We start from the raw sequence: 17,552 nt of genomic DNA, 5'->3' as shown, positions 1-17,552 counted from the left end.
AGACCTGATCAATCATAATTATACCTACTGCCTAAAATTGTTCCTTCTAAATTTACGAGTATGCTGTCCCTAATTATATCTACCTAAGAAACGGGCCATCGAAAATGTTCTTTCTATGATTGTTTGACTATTTTTTTCATCTAAGAAGCGCTCTCTGTCGTGACAGTACCATGCTGATTAGTATGGGCCAGTGGCCGGATGTTGGACTTTGGAGACCCTCCGGCCGGCGTTGCTTGGTTCGTTTGCTGGCGTCGGGGACCGGGGGTCCGAAATTAGGGCGAATCCAGCGAGCCTTGTCGGTGTGACAATGCTGAGCGGACCAGCTGCGGGATGATCCGGCTGATCCTGCGGGGATGATCCGGCTGATCCGGACCTCAGAGCGGCCCGGCGGAACTGACACCAGGAACACAGCGGACACGGGGGGAAACGGTCTCAAAGGGACCACACGGGACACGACACGGGTGTCGGCCGGTGAGCCTGTACACGACAGCCGGCGGCTGACGCCGCAGGGCTGCGGAGTCGATGGATTTTCGGCGACTCCGACTCCGACTCCGACTCCGGCTTTCAAAAACCAGCTCCGACTCCGACTCCGACTCCGGGCAGAATCGTCGACTCCGACCGACTCCAACTCCCGACTCCGACTCCGCAGACCTAGCAGGGCTGCGGAGTCGACAGATTTTCGGTGACTCCGACTCCGACTCCGGCTCGGGTTTCTAAAATCGACTCCGACTCCGACTCCGACTCCGACTCCGCAGCCCTGGCTGACGGGACTGACCTGACGGGACTGACCTGACGGGACTGACCTGACGGGACTGACCTAACGGGACTGACCCGACTGTCGGACCCTCATAGCACACACGAGCTGGCAGTTCTGCAGCAGCACCCAGTAATGTCGAAAGGCATTTATCCGGTGTCGATAGACCTCCCGTCCTCCCGTATCCCCATTCAACTCAGCACCCCCCGTTCCCATTACCATGCCGCTGCGGCTGCGACCGAATCTGTATCAGCGTCCTGTGCACACTGCACAGTCTCCGTCCTCCGACCGAATCTGTCTCAGCGTCCTGTGCACAAAGTCTCCGTCCTCCAACTCCGACCGAATATGTCTCAGCGTCCTGTGCACACTGCACAGTGTCCGTCCTCCGACCGAATCTGTCTCAGCGTCCTGCGCACAGTGTCTGTCCCCAGACTCTAACTTTCTCCGTGAGTCCGTGCAATATCAGATATGTCCACTGGACATTGTCCAGCGGTATTCGACAGGGAGAATAGCGGCACTATATACCACCGAAACAATTGTTGGGTGGCGTTCGGATGCATCTGTACTGCTCCTTCCTCACCCAGACAAGCCCAGCCCCCGGCCCGGCTTCTCCTCCCTGGGGGCGGTCTCTCGCCGTGCTGCTGCTGCCGTTCCTGTGACGTAGTGGGACCGATGACGTCACACACGCGGTCAGCTGACGCCGTGTGGGGGTCGGCGGCGGCTGCTGACGCGCCACTCGGCGGTGTTGATCTCCACTAAGTGCCCGCCGCCGCCGGATGCCGCCGTCGCCGCGGGGAGAAAGTCGCGGCTCACGCGCCGCATTACGAAAAGCCGCCGTCCGGCGCCGCGGTTAGCGCGGGTGTTACCGGCCTGTTACCGGCTGGTTAGCGCGGGTGTTACCGGCCTGTTACCGGCTGGTTAGCGCGGGTGTTACCGGCCTGTTACCGGCTGGTTAGCGCGGGTGTTACCGGCCTGTTACCGGCTGGTTAGCGCGGGTGTTACCGGCCTGTTACCGGCTGGTTAGCGCGGGTGTTACCGGCCTGTTACCGGCTGGTTAGCGCGGGTGTTACCGGCCTGTTACCGGCTGGTTAGCGCGGGTGTTACCGGCCTGTTACCGGCTGGTTAGCGCGGGTGTTACCGGCCTGTTACCGGCTGGTTAGCGCGGGTGTTACCGGCCTGTTACCGGCTGGTTAGCGCGGGTGTTACCGGCCTGTTACCGGCTGGTTAGCGCGGGTGTTACCGGCCTGTTACCGGCTGGTTAGCGCGGGTTTTACCGGCTGGTTAGCGCGCGTATTTCCGTCTGGTTAGCCGCTAGCGCGCGCGTGCATCATCGGCTCTTTAGCTCGTAAATTACCAGCCGGATGGCGTGCACCGATGAAAATGTCTTGGTCACTGTTAAAGGCATTCGTAACAAGAAGAACGCTGCAAAACCAATTGTTTTCCGACCTCCTTCCCGCCTAGGTGTGCAGCATTCACGTTTTCAAATTGCACGCCGAAAGCTTTGTGGGTCCAACAATACATACAGTTGACTAATGTTCACATAATTGCTATATTGAATCGATCTCGGAGCACCAAAAGCTTGACTTACGCTCGACGCCGCATTGCCCGCTGCACGGCGCATCCAGCGCCCCTGAGCTGGTTTATCGGCACACCGCTGCAACTGGCCGGTGGCAGCGTGTGTAGGCTGAGCCAGTGGTACCGCCGACAGAGGCGGCAGCGATAGCAATGACAGCAGTGCCAGCTGCCGTCCAGTGGTCAGCGGCGGTAACAGCGGTGGCAGCGGCGGTGGTGGGGCGGGATGGGACGTGCGGTAGCGGCGGCGACTGCGTTGAAGACGACACCGCTGACGACAGTGCTGGTGGCGGGGAAACCTCCTCCTGGCGTGATCGGAGGAGCCGTTTTTACGCTGCTGAACACTAACAGTGACCACCGGCCGGCCATTTCTCCCGGTGGCGGCGGGTGTTGTAACGCGTGCACGCGCCGCCGCCGCCGCAGCCGAGGACAGCAGGCACAGTGTCAGGGAACAGGGACGTCCGCGCACCGCGCACCGCCGCAGCAGCCGAGAACCTACAGCAGTCTTAACCCTCGCCCTGGCAGGGGGGGGGGGTCGATGCGACCCCCCCCTAAGGTTTTTCGAAGATAGCGTAAAAACGGCGGCGCGCAGCGCCGCCAAATTTGGCACAGCTTATGGGGCAACCTTTTTACATATGACCTGAAAATTTCAGGTCCGGGTGACCTTGGGTCAGGTCACCAGGTCAGAAAAACCGGTACAAGGTCATGGTCAAATTTCAATTTTCTTTTTGCACCTGTCCAACTCACAGTTTTGCACTGATTTCCTTCAAACTTTCAGGATGTGCTAAGTTCACCGAGTTGTATAACATATAGTTCGGGTTTTTTGAGGTCACTGACCTGAGGTCAGTTAGAGGTCATTACGTCGTAATGTTAAGCCTATGGGAAAATACTAAATTCGGAAAATACTGGAGATATCCGCTTCGTTCTATCACTTTTGTGCTTTGAAACCACAGTAATTAACAGCAGGTCACTTGGTGCTTCTTTGTTTGGTGTACTTATCCATGGGTCAGGTCAAATGAGGTCAACTGAGGTCAAATGACGTTTTTGCCAATAACTTGGCACATAATGACGCTAGAGCTTAAAAAATGGTATCATTGTGTTCCTGGTGATCAGCCGAATCGAATGATATGCGATATGATGCAATTTGGTTAACTTTAACTTAATTTATTAATTTAAGTTTACTTAAAATTTAAGAAAAACTTTAAGTACACTTAAGCAACCTAAAAAGTATATCATGCGACGCGCCTTGACGTGCTGAGTTCACTGGTGCTTTTCTTTTTGCTGTATCTTAATTAGATCAAAAGTTATAAGCGAAAAACTTTTGACCTGTTTTTAGCGAAATTTTTGCATTTATACCCCCCAAAACCCCCCTAAATATTGACCTAGAGCAACCAAATTTGCACAGGGGCGAGAACTCCAGGGGGCCCACCTACCTACCAAATTTGGTGTTTCTAGGTGCCATAGGAGCCAATCGCGAGGGGGGGTCGCATCGACCCCCCCCCCCCCTGCCAGGCCGTGTTATGAAAAATGCCCTGCCAGGGCGAGGGTTAACATACTCGTATTGTAAAGTCACATTTACCTGCTTTTACACGTTTTACACATTACACATTTCACGCATTTTACACAATTTAAGCTTTCATGAACTTGACATATTTAATGCCCACAGGCCGTCTATGTATATCTGACCTGTAGGTACATATCAGACCCAGTCCCGTCTATATCTAACCCAGTCCCGTACATCATATCTGACCTAACCCCATCTACATATCTGACCCAGCGAGCGGGTCTCCTTTGAGACCCAGTTCCCGGGTGTGCTGATGGGCTGGTCCACGGGTGTGCTGTTGGACTGGTTCCCGGGTGTGCTGTTGGACTGGTCCACGGGTGTGCTGTTGGACTGGTCCACGGGTGTGCTGTTGGACTGCAGTTCCCGGGTGTGCTGTTGTACTGGTTCCCGGGTGTGCTGTTGGACTGGTTCCCGGGTGTGCTGCTGGGCTGGTTCCCGGGTGTGCTGTTGGGCTGGTCCCTGGGTGTGCTGTTGGGCCGGTTCCCGGGTGTGCTGTTGGACTGGTTCCCGGGTGTGCTGTTGGACTGGTTCCCGGGTGTGCTGTTGGGCCGGTTCCCGGGTGTGCTGTTGGACTGGTTCCCGGGTGTGCTGTTGGACTGGTTCCCGGGTGTGCTGTTGGGCCGGTTCCCGGGTGTTCTGTTGGGCTGATTTCCGGGTGTGCTGTTGGACTGGTTCCCGGATGTGCTGCTGGGCTGGTTCCCGGGTGTGCTGTTGGGCGGCCGGGTGGTCCACTGGGCTGCGCCTATGACCACGCTGGCGGCAGTGTGGCTACTGACGACCACCCTCTGACCTGTTCGCCTGCCGCCAGGGCGGAGGTCACGGCGGAGGTCACGGAGGTCACGGCGGAGGGCACAGCTACGGCAAAGGTCGCGGCAAGGGCGGCAAGTTCAACATCGGCTCGCTGTTCTCCAAGAAGGGCCGCCTGTTCAGCGGCATCAAGCACAAGATCAGCGGCATCACGCACAAGTTCAGCGGCCTCAAGCAGAAGCTGGGCGGCCTCGTAGGCGCCGTGAAGGCGCCGCTGGTGCTAATCAAGGGAAAGCTGCTGCGCAAAGGAGGTGAGCGGCCGCCGCGTCCCGGGGGTGACACACAGGTGTACCGGGCACTCAGGGTACACACCGCACACACCGCACACACCGCACACACCGCGCACACCGCACACACCGCAGGCGGCACACAGAGCACACACGGCACACACGGTACACACCGCACACACCGCACACACCGCACACACTACAGGCGGCACACAGGGTACACACCGCACACACCGCACACACTACAGGCGGCACACACGGCACACACGGCACACAGGGTACACACCGCACACACCGCACACACCACACACCGCACGGCGCACACACTACAGGCGGCACACAGAGCACACACGGCACACACGGCACACAGGGTACACACCGCACACACCGCACACACTAGAGGCGGCACACAGAGCACACACGGCACACAGGGTAACACCGCACACACCACACACACCGCACACACCGCACACACCACACACACCGCACATACCGCACACAGAGCACACACCGCACACAAAGCACACACCACACGCACCGCACACACGGCACACAGGGCACACACAACTACAGACGGCACACCACACACACCGCACACAAAGCACACACCACACGCACCGCACACACTACAGGCGGCACACAGAGCACACACGGCACACACCGCACACACCGCACACACAACTACAGGCGGCACACACCGCACACACCGCACACACCGCACACACGGCACACACCGCACACACTACAGGCGGCACACAGAGCACACACGGCACACAGGGTACACACCGCGCACACCGCACACACTACAGGCGGCACACACCGCACACACGGCACACAGGGTACACACCGCACACAGGGTACACACCGCACACGCCACACACACCACACACCGCACACACTACAGGCGGCACACACGGCACACACGGCACACACGGCACACAGGGTACACACCGCACACAACGCACACACTACAGGCGGCACACAGAGCACACACGGCACACAGGGTAACACCGCACACACCGCACACACCGCACACACCACACACACCGCACATACCGCACACAGGGTACACACCGCGCACACCGCAAACACCACACACACCGCACACAAAGCACACACCGCACACACCGCACACACTACAGGCGGCACACAGAGCACACACGGCACACACCGCACACACCGCACACACTGCACCACACACAACTACAGGCGGCACACACCGCACGCACAACTCCAGACGGCACACATCGCACACACGGCACACAGGGTACTCACGGCGCACACCGCACACACGGCACACAGGGCACACACAACTACAGACGGCACACCGCACACACTACAGGCGGCACACAAAGCACACACGGCACACACGGCACACACACACACAACTACAGGCGGCACACACCGCACACACGACACACACGGCACACAGGGTACACACCGCACACACTGCATACACCACGCACACCGCACACACTACAGGCGGCACACAGAGCACACACGGCACACACTACAGGCGGCACACAGAGCACACACGGCACACACGGCACACAGGGTACTCACGGCGCACACCGCACACACGGCACACAGGGCACACACAACTACAGACGGCACACCGCACACACCGCAAACACCGCACACACCGCACACACCGCACGGCGCACACACTACAGGCGGCACACACCGCACACACCGCACACACTACAGGCGGCACACAGAGCACACACAGCACACACCGCACACACCACACACACCGCACACACTACAGGCGGCACACAGAGCACACACGGCACACACGGCACACATCGCACACACGGCACACACGGCACACAGGGTACACAACTACAGACGACACACCGCACACACCGCACACACCGCACACACCGCACACACCGCACATACCGCACGGCGCACACACCGCACACACCGCACACACCGCACACACCGCACATACCGCACACACCGCACACACTACAGGCGGCATACAGAGCACACACGGCACACACGGCACACACGGCACACAGAACTACAGACGGCACACATAACTACAGACGGCACACATAACTACAGACGGCACACATAACTACAGACGGCACACACCGCACACAGCGCACACATAACTACAAGCGGCACACACGGCGCACACCGCACACACAACTTCATGCGGCACACGCGGCACGAGCCGGTAAAGTTGAGCACTAATGCTCCGAACGTTTTGCTGACCTGATCTGGACTGTTTAGATCCCAGGTCGTCTGAAAACCAGCAAGGGAATGCTCCTCTAATAGAACCCATGTTAAGTGTTCTTTACTGCTCCATACCATCTACCAACCACCAAGGGAAGGTCCCTGTAATAAGACTTATGCCCAATGTGAAATGTTCTTTATCGCTTTTTACCGTCTGCTTACCACTGGGGGACAAGTCCTGTAATAGAGCTCACGTGAAGTGCCCCTAACGTTTCCCAGGTCGCCTGCTTACTACCAAGGGACGGTTCCTCACCAGTTTGGCCAACAAGCTGACCAGCAAGTTCAACAAGGGCGGAGGGCACGGCGGGTACAGTGGAGGCCACAGCGGTGGATACGGCGGAGCCGGTGAGCCCGAGCGTGACATTACGCTTTATTGACTCTTATGTTATTGCATGCAAACTTAACCCTCGCCCGTAAACGGCGATCTGCCACCTTCGCCCATGCAGGGGGGGGGGGGTTGGTGCGACCCCCCCCCCCTTGGCGTTTGAAAACGGAGCGTCGTAGAGCTTAGCGGAAAAGACCAACGGATTGCTCTCGCCGAGATCTCGCGATTGGTGGTATATTTTTTGGTCCTAGGTCAACATTTGACCTACTTTTGACCGGTCAAAGGTCAAATTTTCGGAAAAATAGACTTTTTCGAATTTTCCGCGGCGATTGCGGCAAAACGGTTGGAGATATCGACTTGAAACCTTCACTATCGTGTTCCTTGATCAATTCTCTATCGTTTGGTATGTATTTCGTTTCCCTAGCTCTAAAAATGGCGCGTTGGGAGCGCCGGAAGTCGGCAAGGTCACAGTCGGCGGCAGAAATTCGAAAAATCAAAATTTAAATTTTTGAAATCTGATTGTATTTTTGGATTTGGGATGTCCATTTGCTCCCTATAGAAGCTAATATTGCTGCATATTCCCATTGAGGTGACAAGAATTAGCAAAATAGTGGTTCGGGCGCTTTTCAAAAATAGTACCGGACGCTGTTCCTCTTGTGACGTCATAGCTCCGTGACCTGACCTGACCCGGTCAAGTTTCTTATACCATATGATAGCCAATACTTGCCCCAACATGCATGGGAAGTTTCATCACGATCCATCAACCGATGTCCGTACCACCGGCAGGAAACCTCGGGCGTTGGCACTCAGTTTGTGAAAATCCGGCCGGAGGCTGTTCCCTTTGTGACGTCATAACTCCGTGACCTGACATGACCCGGTCAATTTTTTTTATCAAAAGATGCGCAAGGTTTGCCCCATAAGGTACCCAAAATTTGGCGGCGCTGCGCGCCGCCGTTTTTGCACTATTTCCGAAAAACCTCAGGGGGGGGGGTTGCACCAACCCCCCCCCCTACATGGGCGAGGGTTAACATCACATACCTACACGTTAAATTTCTGTTACAATAATAGTTATGATTGGAAGCAAGGGTAATATATTTGTTTTTGAATTATTATTGTCTTAAAAGCCTCATTTCTGGTTGTACACTATGCCGTCATTACATATGCTATCGATAAATCGAAACCATATGAGACGCTGCCTCGTCTGCTATTCCTGGTGTGACGAGTGTTCACCTGCTCCATGCCGTTTACCCTCGGTGACTTGGTCCGCGCCTGGTCCGCCATCTATCGGCAAACACTGAAACCAGGGTTACCGCCGCTCTCCACAGGTGGCGGGCACATCTCCGTCCGGCCTTCGACCACCTACGGGGCGCCCTCTAGGCCCAGCAGCGGGTACGGGGCGCCCTCTAGGCCCAGCAGCGGGTACGGGGCGCCCTCTAGGCCCAGCAGCGGGTACGGGGCGCCCTCTAGGCCCAGCAGCGGGCACGGGGCGCCCTCTAGGCCTAGCAGCGGGTACGGGGCGCCCTCTAAGCCCAGCAACGACTACGGGGCGCCCTCTAGTGGAGGTGAGATTTCTTTTGCAGTGGCGACGGTGAACGCGCAAACAGTGGATACGGTAGTGAGAAAGCTTAAAACCAGTGTAACCAGTTCAACCAAACCTAGTGCCAACTCCAATATACCTTATCGGCTTCAAATTGACGAATACCTGGGCTAGTCAGGCGGGCTAGCGGTGATTTGGGAAATATTTGGCAAGCTATCGTAAAATGTAAGGCTTGCATTGTGCATTCTCGCCATTTACCTTGGTGTTGGGTAAGCAGCACCCTGTAAAAGCCGACAGCTGAGAGTAAATGACTCGCGGACATACATGAGGCACGTCTTGGACATCATTAGCTGTACAGTCTGTCTTAAAAGTACCGCGCAAAGTGACGGTGGATCCATCAAGCCTGACCGATGAAGGACTGCCAAATTTGAGTCACCGAAGCAATGGACATCCTCGTCCATTCCCCAGCTCCATTGGTTCGGTGACTTTCAAATTATAGCAGGCCCTTCCTCGGTCAGGCTTGATGGATCCACCGTCACTTTGCGCGGTACTTTTAACCCGCGCGGGGCTGGGGTCTCCAGCCGAACGCGCGGGGCTGGGGGGGGGGGGGTAAATTTTACCCCCCCCCCCCCCTGTTATCTCCCGAACTAATGGTCCGATTTGGAAAATTCAAACGCCAATCGAAAGCTCTCATCACGAACTACTAAAAACATGTACTTAATTTAAAGTTTGAGGTCAAGGTCAAGGTCAGGTCAAGGGTACAAATTGCAAGTTTCTACAGTATCGGCCTTGCACCGTAGTTGCCGAAGAATGGAGTCATGGACTGAGACTGATCGCCCAAAACGTGTTCTTAGGCTACCAAGACAATATTAGTTGCATACAATATCATTCAGAGGTCAAGGTCAAGGTCAGGTCAGGTCAGGTCAGGTCACCAAAAAACAAAATATAGAAAAGGGCATGTGCGACACATGTTTTATGGGTCATTTTACTCATAGAATTCAATAGGCACACTCAATAAGTGATATGGACCACCTCTGGATGAATTTCAGGTCGAGGTCAGGTCAAGGTCAGGTCAAGTGAGGTCAAATTTTGAAGTTGGTTGTTAAGGCCTAAAAAGGTGTCTATCTGATGCAGTTTTTCACGGCGAATCGAATGGTGCTATTTTTGTTTCCGTACGAGGTCTAGAACTTCCAAAAAAGTCATTTTTCAAAAAAATTGTGTGTCGTGACGTCATAAAATTTTGAATAACTCCAACATTTTTGAACCGATTCTTCTAAAATTTGGTATGTAGGTGCACATAGACCACTTCTCTGACATATATTCCGATTTTTTGATAGACTCAAAATTTTGGATTTTATAATGATTTTCCCAAAAAAATCAGTTTTTTGAAAAAATTTAGGCCAAAATCCAAAATTTTCAAAAAACCGAGATAGCCATTGGATAGACAAAGTAAAATTACGTATAACCTTTTTTGTTACGTCTTGATTCCTTTAAAAATGAAGATGTTAGCGGCGTTTGAACTTTTGCCGTTTTTGAGGCGAAAATGGCGAACATGACGTCACTAAAACGTCAATTTCTCAAAAATTTTCCGACGGATTTCGCTCAAATTTTCAGGGAAGGTGTCAAATTGATGTAAGAAAAGGTGCTGAAAGTTTGGCGGCGCTGCGCGCCGCCGTTTTTGAGATATCGCAAAAATTCGCGAGGGGGGGTAAAATTTACCCCCCCAGCCCCGCGCGGGTTAAGACAGACTGTACTGTTGACCTCTGTTTCAGGTCATGGCGGCGGATCCGGACACTCCTCCGGAGGTCACGGCGGCGGATCCGGACACTCCTCCGGAGGTCACGGCGGCGGATCCGGACACTCCTCCGCAGGTCACGGCGGCGGGTCGTCCGGTCACGACGGCCGCTCGCTCTCGGGCGGCTCGGTCTCCAGCTACTCGTCGTACGGTACGGAGCCGAGTGGGCAGTTCGGACCTGACCGCCACCCACTGACCTCGACCTCGACCTCCAGCGGACCGCGCCACGCGCCCCGCGCCGACCCTGGCCAGAGCCAGTCGGCGGGCGGGGGCCGGCTCCGACAGACGGACAGCGAGACACACTCAGGACAGCGGACTGCCCTCCGGGGCCCCACCGACAGCAACAACTACTCAGCACAGCGGACTGCCCTCCGGCAGGGCTCAAAAATCCCTCCGTCCTACCGACGCCATCGGCGACCAACAAGCCTGTCTGACGGGCAAATTCAACAACCAAAAGTGATAGAAGCCTTCACCTTAATTTCCATAACCCAAATTTACAAGGAAAGATTTTCATTTCACTTATTTTTCTTTCAAAAATATGTTTTGACATAGACATCTGTATCACCCACTTTTATTCCACGTTAATTTCACATACTCACCGTTTTGTGCCAACCTGTTTCACTCTACTAGCATTATGTTATCTACTAGTACGACGACTACGCCGACGGCGCGGTTGTTTTCGCCGTCCGTCGGTGCCCCGAAGACCACTTCCATTGGATATAACGCTATCTCTATGGGATACACTGGTTGTCGTTGGTTGTCTAGAAGAAGAAAGAATTAAAACAACTCGAATTTTTAATTAGGTTATTTTACGCTTTTTGTTGTTTTCCCCTTATAAAGTAATAAATTAAGATGTTTTTTGTATACGGTTGACGTCTTCACATCGTGAACAAAAATTAAACGATAAATTTGTTAGGATTTTTAGTAGACTTTTTTGGTAGCTGGAATCAGAGTGTTAGAATAGTCAGTTCAAGGACATTCGACGGCCAACAATTTTTAAGATGTCCAAGATCCCGACAAGCCCAACAATAGTTTGGGGAAAATATGACGTCATGAGCACGAATCCTTTAAAAGGCCCGAACATGGTAAATATGCGCTACAAATGCTTTCTTTGGATAACTACCATATAAAATTAAGTATGATGGCACCTATAATACGTACATATTCGTTGCATTTGTGGAACGTGTCATTTTGAGCATTGGCGTACTTGGCTGAGATCATCAGCTTTCATTGGCAGTACATCATGACGTCACAAGTTTGCTGGCGATGCTAATGCGATACTGGAACTAAATGCGGTAGGGAAGCTCGAAGCTTTTGTTCGGTGTGTGTGGCGCGTTTCGAGGTGACTTTGTTCTTAAATTAAATATTTGCCAAGCATTTGCAAGCCTGGGCATTTGTATATTGGTGATTAAGATTGTTTATCTCTGTGCAACAATCTGAGAGGCGTGTTTGAATAGCCATGAACCCACTGTTGAGTGGGAGAGGTGGAAGGGCACGCGTTGGGAGAGAGGGAACAAAGAAGGCCAAACCGAAAAGGATCAGAAAAGAGTGTAAATGTGGGTACTGTGGTGTTAAGCTGACAGACCAGAGCATCCATAAGCACAACAAAGAGAAACACACAGGCCAAAAGGTCTATCCTGTGTACCCAGAGAGCCAGTTCGGGCCTGGTCGGCGTTTTAATTGGACCAAGATGCCTGTGGACGTGATTGGAGAAGGTAAGCATTGTTAGGTACCCCATACCTGTCAGGTAGAGGCACCCATTGGATTTTGAACTAGTGACTAAGTTTATTGGAACAAAAACTGGAATGTATATTCATATATTTCATCCTGCATATGTTGTAAATTGAAATTGTAGACAATTGTCGTATAAAAGGGTAAAACTCTGGTGACAAACCTCCTCAGTTTAATGGTAAAGGGACCTTGCTGGGGATCTAACAGTATCTAAACTTAACTACTATTTGGCTTACCTACGACCTACTACCCTACAACCTAAAATTCCTGCCTTGGCATCTCTGTGGCATTTATGGTTCGCGGTCTTACTTTTTGTATACTAATGCCAAGCAAAGTGTGAAGCATTTTGCCAAATAAGAAATAATCAAACCTAAATAGTTTTTCACCATTACCTGAAATTCTCATTTGTCCTCCTTTTGGCAGCACTTTTATTTGTGTTCTGAATGCTTTCTACAGTGGAAAGTATGGTATTTTCACCATTGGCCGAAAAACCCATTACAATTTAAAAGTATTACCATCCACTGATTTATACCTACTCTTCCTATCAGGGGTGTTGTTTCATATTTAGTTGAGGCTGCTTGAACCTCTCCTGACTTAGGATGTAAAAGGGGTAGTGGGTCAAATATGTAATTAAATCAATTAATGGAACTTGGATTCCAAGTCAAAACAACTTTAGCTGCTTCCCCAGCCATTTCAGTTCAAAATGACTGGCCTAATTCCCAGAGCCCAAATTCCCCAATGTTGCTGAGTAGGCGGTGAGCTCAACAAGTACCTAGCTTGCATATTTTTTTCCTGTGAGACATCCTAATAACTTATCAGGCATAATAAAAGTTAGTAGATGAAAATAAACTGATCCAGAGTCTAAAAACTGAACATCTCATAGATTGTGTGCTCCTAGATGAAATAAGCTGAGGTGCTGTGCTATATTGTAATATCTGTTGATATGGCAAAATAATGTGTTACTTAACTAAATAATAAGCCTCCCTTCTGTAACTATGCAGTGTAGACAGTGGATGATATGGAATCTTGACACAATTTGGATCCATTCATCCTAGTGGCAAATGTAACCCTGTCTCTCAAGAACATTCATTCACGCAAATGTTTTTTTTTCAGCTCAACCCTCCAGCATTGAAGTTGTAGTCAGTGCAGCCTCCAACACTGAAAATCATCTGGCAGATGAAGTGGCTGGCCCTCCTGGATGCACAGCTGATAGCAATCTACCTACAGCTAGTGCAAGTAAGTGAGCTTGAGGAGTGCATGGCATATCATTGTGGAATCAGCACTCATTGGGCAGGATGCCACTCATTGGAAGGATTTAGATAACTTTAAACATGTGAAAGATTGAACTCTGTTATGTCACTTCAATTAAAAAAGAAATGTTGTATCTTCAGAAAACCAGTGTGCAGAATTGCTTTGAAATGTGCACCTATGTGCCTAACTGCCTATGTAAGCGCTGGTGTAATTTTGCCAAATATTTGAAGTCTTACCCACACCAGAGATGGTAGAACAGAAAACAGCAACAGCCAACAAACAACAACCATGGAACAGTTTGTGTGTTGTTCCAGCATCCCTTATACCCATGTCCTGTAATCAACACACTATATCCCATTGCTACACAAAAATGTTTGTGTCACTTTATAGCTGCTTCAAAAATCAATTAGCTGTGATTCAAGGAGAAATGCAATAGCTTTTGGGATATAAATAAAATGCACATTGGGAGACCTCTTGCTGGAAGATTTAGCAGGCACTGTCTCTCTATGCAAAATCCATTGCACCACTCTTGACCAAAAGTTATGTGATTGAAATATAAATAGCAGGTGTGCTTTTCAGTTCAAGTTGTAAGTTGTGATTATTATTATTTATTGGATGTTGTTGTCTGGCTCTAGCAGCTGAAATAAAGAAGTCCAGCACCCACTTTTTGTACATAGCTTGGATTTTATGAGTGATAAGCGGTCAAGTTGTGTAAAAATGGTTTTATGAGAAAGACTTATGCTTGTTGGTGGTAGCATGTGTGAGTCGAATGTGCTTGATGGTGTAGAAAGGCTTTTTCAAACCCTTAGAATTGTGTCAAGACATTTCTGCTGGGTTCTCTTGTGTCTAGATCCAATCCCTTTTGAATCCCTTTGAATCCCAATCCCTTTTTTCATCCACTTTGAAGATGAAATGAATGCCTACCAAGGCGCGATTTACCAGATGAGCTAGATATGATAAATATTTCTAATTTCAGGTGAGCTATTTGCTCCTCATCCACCAGCAGTCAGTCCTGATGGAGGCTTCACTCAGCAAGATCTGCCAGCCAGTGTCACGCCGTCATCGGGTGAAACAGTGATGGACTCCGCAGAAGGCCCAGGTCTGTTCTTGCCCAAATAAAATATGAACATGATTCCCTGTATGCATGTCTGATCCTGAACAGTTCTTGTCTATTTTTTTTTGCTATCTTCGAAAAGCAGGTGATAAGATTCTGTCCAACTCCATCCCTATCTCTTCTAGTGCGTCTGTTACATCCGAGGCTTTAGCTCAATCACGGATTGGCAGGCATTTAGCCCCCGCGGAACCCCCTCCTGCCCCGCGGGCACGCCGTGAGCTTGTATTACACTGCACTGGTGGGGTTTTAAACATGTCGGTTAATAACTCAGTCAACCAAGCTTCACTATTGATATTGTGTGATGCCATTTACCTAATACACCTACAGATAAAGTGTGTTATATACGTCGTTTATATTGCAATCTGCTTTCTATCCTAAAGCGGCGGAACTCTGAACTGTCATAGATGCTGACACCCCTCCCCCTAATTTAATGCATGTTTATCCTAGAAGTGGTGAAGCTAAGAAAACTTAGCTAATTTTGCCAGTGTGAAGGTCAGAAGCTATTGTCTGATGGTAGAATCTGTGTCTTCACAGATGTTTCTGCTGCAAAACATCTCCACTCTGCTCCGCACGCCGGCGCAGCTTGTTCCAGCTCTTGTATGGCTACTGCCGCGAGGATGGCTCGGGTAGAGGCGAGTCTCGTGGAGCTGAAGCAGCTGGTGAAGGGAACAGCACCGGAAGGCTCGTCTCATAGCGCTTCTCTGCGTCTGTCAGTGTCAGGAGCGCGGGATATGGATACGGTACTGAGGGGGGCCTCGGGAGAGGTGGAGGCACACCCAAGGCACAATGTGCTAGTCTGTAAGATTTGTTTGCCTGCATTCAAGCCAGACATCGACCTAGATCCTTCTAAGCCGACGCAGCCAGGGGTACTACGGTACAACTTCAACAGCGGGACGTCCTTCCCCCGGCCGATCACTGTGCCACGGGAATTCAGTCGGCTCAAAGATTGTGTGAAAGCTCATCTGTCCTCAAAAAGACACACAAATGCTTTGGAGAAACGGGATGCGGCTGCTGCACGCGATGCAGCAGAAGCTAAGAAGCGGAAAGGTGCCTGTAGAAACTCTCTGTTGGCAGCATATTTTGTGCTCAAGTACTCGCTGCCCTACGTTTTGTATGAAAATACGATCGTGATCTGCGACATGATGGGAGCGAACATGGGAGACCTCTGTCATTCGGCCACACAAATGCAAAGGTTCAGGGGGGCCTTCGCCGGTGTTATCTTGGACGCGGTGACGAAGCACGTCGAACGGGCACCCTGCGTCGCCCTTGTCGCGGACAAAGTGACAATACACCGGCGCACTGTGGACGTGACGGGCATCATCACTCTGATACCGGAAGCGCCCCACGGCAGTCTGATCCAGCCTTTTGTGGTGGGTTCGCCGGTGGTGCAGAAGCACGATGGTGATGGACTGGCGGAAGAGTGGCTGAAAACGGTGGCTTCAGTCGGAGTGAAGGAAACCAGAAAGCTCTCCGCCATATGCACTGACGGCCAGTATCACGGGGTCGACGTTCCGGCCAAATTCCTGGTCAAGCTCCGAGCGTCACACCCAGACCTCGCGGCGCGATCGGAGGAGGCATGTGTCCCGTGCCTGTGGGATGGTGCGCATCTGCTGGACCTGGCCGAATCCAGTGCGAAGAAGGAGTGTGGCTGGGTGCAAGTCGCCATAGATGCAATCAGCCGCATCGTGAAGCGGTTCTCCTACGGGAAAGGCCATGAGGACTTCTTGGCTGCTGGCGAGCGGATCGGCGTGAAGGGTCGCGGGCTCCTCCTGTGGTCGGAGACGCGATTCTCGCCATACGCTGCTCGGGTGGTTGAGGCTTTCATCGCCAACATCCCGATCTTCGTCGAGGTGCTGGAAGACCACTTCAGAGGAGATGGCAGACACCGCGGCGGTCGCGCATCCCACCCAGAGGAAGATGACAAAGAAAAGGATCTCAATCTCTTGAGAGGTAATTATCGATATATTATGTGGAAGGTTAGATGTAGCACCGTGGAATTAATCACTACTCTTCCAGCATCTCAGTACGTCCGGACGTTGTCTTTAGTTTCGCGCAACGTTGTTTTTTTTTGCGAGGGCGTCGTAATTTATACGGTAGTATCAACAAAAATGTTTTTCTTGTTTAGGCTAATTGTTTAACTTTTTCCATTTAGCGTTTCACTTTTCGTTACAATTCACGATTTTTTTTTAGAAAACCGAATGAAGTACGTGACTTCAAGGGACTGCTAATTTGGAGAAGGCTGATGATATCTTTTTTGGCAGGTAGCGTGTTCCGAGCACGCCTGGCGGCTCTGCTGGACCTCTACACCGTTCTGGGCGACACGAGCTGCAGCCTGCAGAACCTGCAGCAGCTGCCATGGGAACGGCAGGAGACCTTCAGGAAGATGGTGGAGGACTTCCGACTCAAAGGACGAACTCTGCCGTCCACCAGGCACCGTAAAGGCTCCGCTGTACTCCAGGAGCACGAGTTCGAAGCCGCACTGCTTGAAGGAGACGAGGACGATGTGCGCGATCACTGGCCGCACTTCTCCCAGCATATTGGTGCTCTATCTGAGCCTCAGGTATGTTCATATAAATAGGAGACAGCGAACATGCTAGTTCTCCACTTCCAACGCGGCCCAGTTTGCTTCAC

The 17,552-nt window shown here is 51.8% G+C and overlaps 1 protein-coding gene across 5 annotated transcripts in view; it reads left to right on the top strand.

Annotated features, from left to right (window-relative positions):
• LOC122375691 (pro-resilin-like) overlaps positions 1-17,552 on the top strand; it is a 50,450-nt gene that overhangs the window by 25,925 nt on the left and 6,973 nt on the right. For 2 of the 5 annotated variants that reach the window (XR_006255439.1, XM_043355177.1), the window contains 4 exons: positions 4,699-4,948; positions 7,388-7,513; positions 8,819-9,055; positions 10,803-10,976. Coding sequence is in view for 4 of the 5 variants with exons in the window: in XM_043355177.1 (XP_043211112.1) it covers positions 4,699-4,948; positions 7,388-7,513; positions 8,819-9,055; positions 10,803-10,976 (787 nt within the window). In the remaining variant the exon portion in view is untranslated. The remainder of the gene's footprint in view (positions 1-4,698; positions 4,949-7,387; positions 7,514-8,818; positions 9,056-10,802; positions 10,977-17,552) is intronic. The other 3 variants (XM_043355179.1, XM_043355181.1, XM_043355180.1) reach the window with 3 other exon arrangements.

This window comes from Amphibalanus amphitrite, unplaced genomic scaffold, assembly GCF_019059575.1.
Source record: "Amphibalanus amphitrite isolate SeventyFive unplaced genomic scaffold, NRLGWU_Aamphi_draft 001896F_arrow, whole genome shotgun sequence".
Taxonomy (NCBI): Eukaryota; Metazoa; Arthropoda; class Thecostraca; order Balanomorpha; family Balanidae; genus Amphibalanus; species Amphibalanus amphitrite.
The sequence above is the reverse complement of the archived record's forward strand: the minus strand, read 5'-3'. Positions and strand labels throughout refer to the sequence as shown.